A 7,487-nucleotide genomic window follows, 5' to 3' on the forward strand; every position below is an offset into this window, starting at 1 on the left:
ATGGCAAATGAATAAACTTTAATATTATAATATAATAAATAAAAATTTTTTATTTTTATTTTTTTATATATTAAATAATAAATTTTAATAACGATCGGATAAACTATCGTCATCAGACACCCAAATACACGTAAGAAAAACTCTATTATTCTCGTATGATGTGTATGATGATATTTTCTTTGATTTTCAATTATTCTAGAAATATTATATAATAATATAATAAATTATAATAAATAAAATATTTTAGAAGTCTAATTTTATTATACAAATAATAATCTTTAATGATATTTGAATATATTAGTACGATGTTGGTAATTAATGCCAGCATCAACGAAGGATTCTATAAAAACTCAAACTCCATCTTAGAAGTATGTAATAAAATATTTAATTTTATTTTCATGTTGATATTTATACCCATATCTCTATGATGAGAAAATCCATGAGCCCAACAGCATGCACCACTTTAAGGCCGGTCTTCTATTGCTATGTGTGCATATAAATATGATATCTCTATGTGTGTTAGACTTTAATCATTTATGTTAGAATAGTTCCAAGATAAACAATCTCCATTTTGGAGACGGGCGTTTTTGTGCTGGTATTTTTATGCAAGCCAATTCTTGCGAAAGGTGGTACAATGATATCGCAGCAACCTGGTATTTTTATTCTCTATTCTTGAATTGAGGGAAGATCTCCACGTTTTATTGACACTGTACGTGCTTCCCTTTCATCTTACGTCTGACTTATTAATTTGATGACATTGACAAATTATCTTACTTGCATGATTAAATGGTAGACTTATATAGTGGTGGCAATTTTGTATTATTAAATACTCTGATTCTTTGTACATAATGTCATGAAGATCAATTTTGATTAAAATAAGTAAAGAATTAGCTCGCCATATTCTAATAGCAATTGAATGTAAAATGACAATGCCACTGCATAAGGCACTCAGAAACAAGGAAAAGGGACGATGACATTGATAAAGCAAGATAATTTTTTAAGAGAGGAAGTAAAAAGAAAAAAAAAAGTTTAAAATTGGAGCACTCTCAAATAGAGAATATTAAACTAGAAAACATCACGACATGTAGCACAAATATTAAGTATATGACTTTGGATTTATGTGTGAGCAAATTATGTTCCATTTGCAGGACAATATTGTAATATTTTCAAGTGACATCAGTATACTGTTGACTTGCATGGTGATACAATGTGATGCTCTAATAACAAGTTTTAATCGAGCTATCCAACTTCCTTGGGCACCTCAATTTTTCCAAAAACAAAAATTTCTTGAAATTAAGGAACAACTAATAAAGATCTCTAGGTTTGAAAAATATTTTGGCTTTTTTTTTTTTTTTTTTTTTCATTTGGGAATACACGTCCTGTTCCAACAATGGAAGGCCTTGCATACATAGTCGGCATCAATGAATAGAACATGCTTGCTATACTTTGGATTCACATGACAAAGAGAAGTCACAATTTTCTGTTATTCACAATTTGATGTGATTGAGCTTGTCAAGGATATATTTATCAAAAATTGAAATGCAAGAAAGTTGCATGCCATATTTACACGATGCTTCGAAACTACTCAAAAGACACACTTAATAGCCTCCTTAAATTTTTTTCCAATAATTTAATTTTACTTAACTTGATGTGTGGTCCACCAAGGAACTTTATTAGCACTGTGACGTATAAATAGATAGTTTCATACATGGTATAAAACTATATTTTGCAAGAATACATCCTTTTTATAATAATAATTTCTTCTAAAAAATTAAAATATAATATAATTTAGAGATCCAAGCACTTTAGCTTTACGATATCATGAGACCGTGACTTAACTCATCTATTAAGCATAATAATTTTAGCCACTCACTAGATACCTGATCTAGTCCAATCCAAATATAGTAGATTTTATTCCATCTGATTAAAATTCAAGACGAGTATGAGTTCTAAAAAAAATATTTGAAACGGATTCAGATCGGATACGGATAATAGTACGTTATAGTACGTTTTCGTCCTGAATCTGACTCAATATAATCTTAATATATATCCATCATCTTTTCAAAATTATTCACATGTATATTAAGATTATATTATTTACATAAAAATGATTTTATAGTATTTATATGCATCCAATCTGAAATAAATTCTCTTATCTTTCCGATTCGATCTATATCTCTATTTGATTCGATCTGATCCAATCCGACTTGAGGCATATAAGGTGGTTCAGAATAGATATGAGTATAAAATTTTTAATTATAGAATAGATACTCATTTGGCCGATCCAATCCATATTCAATATATTACCATTCCTATCATCTCCATCCAGTAGAGATGATTCCAATCTCATGTTTGGTAAGCTGGCCCAATCAAGTCACAAACCAGACCCAAGCTGAGGGACCCAACAAACTGACCCGGCCCACCACGGCCCACCACCCACCGCCTTTGGAAACCCTAGGGAGCCGGGGGAAAATTTCGTAAATCGGAAGAAATGCAGGGGCAAGAAACATCTAAGGCGGTGCCCTAATCCTTCGAGAACCAGGCTTTCGGTTCCTCGGTTTATCCTATAAAACGCCAAGCCTCGTCCCTCTCTGCCCTCAATTCATCCGAGTCCGGGCAAAGGGAACGGTCCAGAGATTCCTAGGAGCTGCCTTGTCAAGGTAAAGAATCCCCTTCTCCTTTCGATCTCTTGTTCTCCCGGCGATGACTTCGATCTCAATCGCTTTTCTTTGCGCCTGCATTTTTTGATAATTTTTGAGCATTTTTTTGTACTTTTTTTTTGGTGCTGCTTTGATCGTTCTCAATAGCTTCCATCTCTTCCGATCATAATATTAGGGTGAATTCTATTGCATCAGCCTGATCGATGATTATTTTATGTTTTTTTTTTCAAATTATATTGCATCTGATTTTTTTCTTTTCCTTTTTTTTTTTTTGATGACATCTGATTTGATCTGTATGTAGGAATTTCATGGAATCCACTATATTTTTCGGATCTTTTACTAGAATGATTTTTTTTTTTTTTAATGAGGATTTGGGGATTTTTGTTTGCTAATCATCAAGGCTTGAAACCCGCTGCTGGAGAAGGATCTAAAAGTTTTGATTTTATACAGTGGAGGGTTTAGCTGTTGTCTTGTGTTCGAATTTGACATCAGTTATTTCAATTCAGTAACCAGGCTAAAATTTAAATTTTTTGAAACATATTGGATGATGCGATGGTGGCTTGCACCTGCAAAGCCAAATGTATCACAGCTGAAATTTGCGAATCTTGGTTTCCCTCGAAGATTTTTCATGTCTCGTGGCCTTCATTTATCATTTGTTTTGGGGTTGTAAAGCAAACTGAAATAATGCCATCGGACTTGAATCTGTACTTTGCTCTGTTGCTTTATACTTGCAGTTGGAATTCTTGATCTGATGCACTTGTCAGAACATGAATGCTGAATGGTAATGTGTTATCAAATTATATTTTGATACGTAGTTCTGATTTTGTGCTACATGTCTCTAGATAAAGCATCATCATTAAACCTTTTTTTCCTGGCTTTCGAATAAGTGGTTGTAGAGCACAAAAGTATTGCTTATGTTATATAAATCCAAAGTTGTATTATTAGTGCTAACTGTGTTATAATCATCAGCATTCAGATTCTTTGTCCAGATGTTAAGTTGGCTAGTCTTGGAACCTTGGTGCTTTTCAATTTCTATTTTCATGCCATAGGTGTAAACATGGTTTTTAGGATCATTTTTAGGTGCGAAGTAAAAACTTGTGCGCGTGCTTGCGTGTTTGTGTTTTAGATAAACTAAAACTTGAGGAGATGGAATAGTTGGCTTAGAACTGGACTACAAGTCTACAATTGTATCCTGTTATCTGAGTTTCACTGTGCTGTCAATGTCATAATTTCATTTTGGTATCCTGCTTGTTTACAGCTTGTTCTTTCATCGATGAATTTAAGTGTTAATAATTTGCAGTTCTTTGTTTAGATCAGTTAGACCATTGAAAATCACTTTGAGAACTTGGTCATTGAATTCTTATATGCATCTTTTTTTTCAAAAAAAAAAGAAAAAAGCTCAAGGTTTTAGCTTGTTAATTGGCCTTATTCAGTTGTCTCATGTGCTGAACTTGATCACCCTTTCCAAAGGACCAAGCAAAACCTGAATGGTGCTCTGCTTATTTGGGTTTTTGGGTGGGCCTGTTTGCAGACTTGTTTTTTTTTTCAAGGCAAATTATACATATCGGGTGCATGTTATTATTCATGAATACATACATGTATTATTACTATGTTAATATTTCAAATGGTGATGATACTTCCACGGAAAGGGTAATGAGCATATCTATATTATAGCATTAACATTCTAACTATGCATATTTAGATACCGGTCTATTTTTTATTTTTAATTGCATGTAATTTTTACTTTCTTTGGTTTGAAGGAAATTGTTGATAACTTTGTGATAGAAGCAAGTATAAATGACTGATTGCTGGGTTATACACATCTTGGAGTGATAGGAATGAAAAGTGTTTAGATTCTTGGTGCAATAAATGCTGATTTACTGAAATAACCGATGAGGAACTGGTCTCGGCATTGCAGTCTATGTTCATCTTCCAAAAGTGAATGTCATCTATTGTAATTATTTCATATAGCAACAGCATGAACGTGAAGGGTTTTTGGAATCCCAGTTTGACATCTAGAACATAGTATTATATGATCACAGATTCAGGTAAGTAGTGATGTCTTTAGAATTGGAAAGGCTTGACTTGATGTACCCAATTTCCTTTTATGGGGCAGTCCAAACATTATAGTCACACAATTGCTAACTAACTGCTAGAGCTTGTGAAAGATTGGTGGTCTTCAAATCATGGGGTGATACACTCTCAAACAGAAGGACCCAGGGAAAATCCTTTCAATCGATGCTGTCAAAAATTGTTTAGTTTTTGCTGCAGATCCTTTGAGTACTTATGATTCTTTACATCTGTAATGGAAAGATAAACAGCCTGTCTGAAAGCTCATGTGTTCGAGTTACAGACCTATGTATGTCTTTTCTCCTTTGGGTGCTCAAGTTATTTTACTGTCTAGTGTTTCCGGGGATTTCAAGCTATCACGCATGATTCTGTGCTAGTTGCGTTGTAGTATTTTACTGTTGACATCTCACGCAATTGCAAGGAGATTCCTAGGAATTATTTTGCTGCTAATACCAAAATAGTGGCCTATCCAACAGTATAGTTTAGTGATGGAAACCTAGTTCCTTGTGCTTTGTCTGCATTTTATTGATTTGGGGAAAGAAAAAATAGATGAGGCAATAGCAACCAAATGGAGAGGTTTTAACTGAATATCTGCTCTTGACTAGATACCAGCTAGGTGTTATATCTGACGGTTGTCAAAAACTGGGTGATAATATGGTGCAAATAAATTTTCAATTTTAAGAAAACTAATACTGTATCAAAATCATTACATTTGACACTAATGGATGGCTTCTTGCATGTTTTTATTTAATATCATTTTGGTTTTCTAGCTTTTGGTTTAACCATGTGGTATTTGATTTACCTAATTCAGGAAGTTGTAAAATCTGTCTATAATATCACAACATTGTGAAAGTGGAGGGTGTCAAAATTGAAGCTTCGTTTATGTCTGAACAAGCCTCACTCTATTTGGGATCAATTGGATTGCTTGGAGGATATTCTCCTACATCAAGAAAAAGGTACAGGCTCCCCTGGGAGAGGTTTGGCTGCATGCATCAGGGGCAACTTCAACATTCTACATCTTGCTGTCATATGCAACCTCCCCTCATTGCAGAAAATCTGCTTGGTGTTCTTGAAGGAAACGGCCAAACTTTTTCTTCTGGTGCTTGCTACCTCTCTTAGTAAGGAATCAGTTTCTTCAGAGATGGCTTTGCAGAATATCGGTGCTTCAAACAGCGATGATGCCTTCTATAGGTACAAGATGCCCAAGATGATAACCAAAATAGAAGGCCGTGGAAATGGCATCAAGACTAACATTGTGAACATGGTGGATATTGCAAAGGCATTGGCCAGGCCAGCTTCTTACACAACAAAATATTTTGGATGTGAGCTTGGGGCACAGTCAAAATTTGATGAAAAAACAGGGACTTCCTTGGTCAATGGGGCCCATGACACTGCCAAGCTGGCTGGACTTCTGGAGAATTTCATCAAGAAATATGTTCAGTGCTATGGATGTGGCAACCCAGAGACAGAGATCATCATCAGTAAGAACCAGATGATAACACTGAAATGTGCAGCCTGTGGCTTCATGTCTGATGTTGACATGAGGGACAAGCTGACAACCTTCATCTTGAAGAACCCTCCTGAACAGAAGAAGGGAGCAAAGGACAAGAAGGGTTTGAGGAGGGCAGAGAAGGAGCGGCTAAAGGAAGGGGAGGCTGCTGATGAGGAGCAGAAGAAGCTGAAGAAGGACCCAAAGAAGAAAGGAACAACGACTTCCAAGGATGGTGCTTCTTCAAAGGTTGCTGCTGCGAGGAAGAAAGCTAGTGGTGGCTCTGATGAGGATCGTTCAGCCTCACCTGCTGGCAGCCAACATGGTGATGATAATGCAGCTAATGATGATGACAATGATGATGTGCAGTGGCAGACAGATACATCGCTTGAAGCTGCAAAACAGCGTATCCAAGAACAACTGAATGCTGTGACAGCTGAGATGGTGATGCTCTCCACCAATGAGCCAGACCAGGAGAAGAAGCCTCAGAAGGCAAAGAAAGAGGGCGCTGCTAATGGTACCGATAAAGCTGCAGACAAACCTGGTGCAGCCCAAAATGGTGTCAGTGCTGATGGTTATGAAACACTGATTAAGGAGATCAAGGGCAACCTGAGCAAGGGGTCCACACCAGGCCAGCTTCACGCCTTTCTGGGTTCTGTTACCGAATCTCCTCAGGAAGCCATGACAGCCCTGTTTGAAGCACTCTTTGATGGTGCTGGGAAAGGATTTGCTAAAGAGGTGGGCAAGAAAAAGAATTACATCAGTGCTGCGGTGCAGGATGAAGGATCCCAGATGCTTTTGCTCCGATCCATTGAAGCTTTCTGCAGCAAGTGCAGTGCAGATGCTGTGAAAGAGGTTGCCCTTGTTCTGAAGGTCCTCTACGATGGAGATGTGCTGGAGGAGGAGAGCATCGTCCAGTGGTATGAGGAAGGGCTAGCAGGTGGCAAAAATTCTCAGGTGCTGAAGATTGCTAAGCCCTTTGTGGAGTGGCTCCAAAATGCCGAGTCTGAATCAGAGGAGTGATAACATGCGCGCATACCCTTTGAATCTCCTCCTTTTATGCTTTGCTTGCAGTCAGTACGGTTGAATAAATTGAGAGTCGCATGTTTGAGGCAGGGACTCTGTCAGAGTATCTATCTTTAGATCCTTACGACGCCACCACTGTGGTGTTGTGTGGTGTTATGCTGGTCTTTGCTTTGGTTCTGTGATATTGCTCGTCTCTGTGTGACAAACTTCCTTTACATAAAGTATGATTAGCGTGATGAAAA

General features: G+C 36.7%; 1 protein-coding gene across 2 annotated transcripts; it reads left to right on the forward strand.

Moving 5' to 3' along the window:
* The first annotated feature begins 2,502 nt into the window (after window positions 1-2,502).
* LOC105046943 (eukaryotic translation initiation factor 5) lies at window positions 2,503-7,487 on the forward strand. 2 transcript variants are annotated; one of them, XM_010925705.4, is made up of 3 exons: window positions 2,552-2,660; window positions 3,395-3,441; window positions 5,542-7,487. In XM_010925705.4, exon 3 carries the CDS (start codon window positions 5,872-5,874, stop codon window positions 7,240-7,242), a length of 1,371 nt encoding a protein of 456 aa, XP_010924007.1. In that variant the 5' UTR covers window positions 2,552-2,660; window positions 3,395-3,441; window positions 5,542-5,871; the 3' UTR covers window positions 7,243-7,487. The 2 variants fall into 2 exon arrangements, with proteins under 2 accessions (XP_010924001.1, XP_010924007.1); XM_010925699.4 differs by lacking the exon at window positions 3,395-3,441 and having other exon boundaries at window positions 2,503-2,660.

This window comes from Elaeis guineensis, chromosome 2 (genome assembly GCF_000442705.2).
Source record: "Elaeis guineensis isolate ETL-2024a chromosome 2, EG11, whole genome shotgun sequence".
In the NCBI taxonomy this organism is placed as follows: Eukaryota; Viridiplantae; Streptophyta; class Magnoliopsida; order Arecales; family Arecaceae; genus Elaeis; species Elaeis guineensis.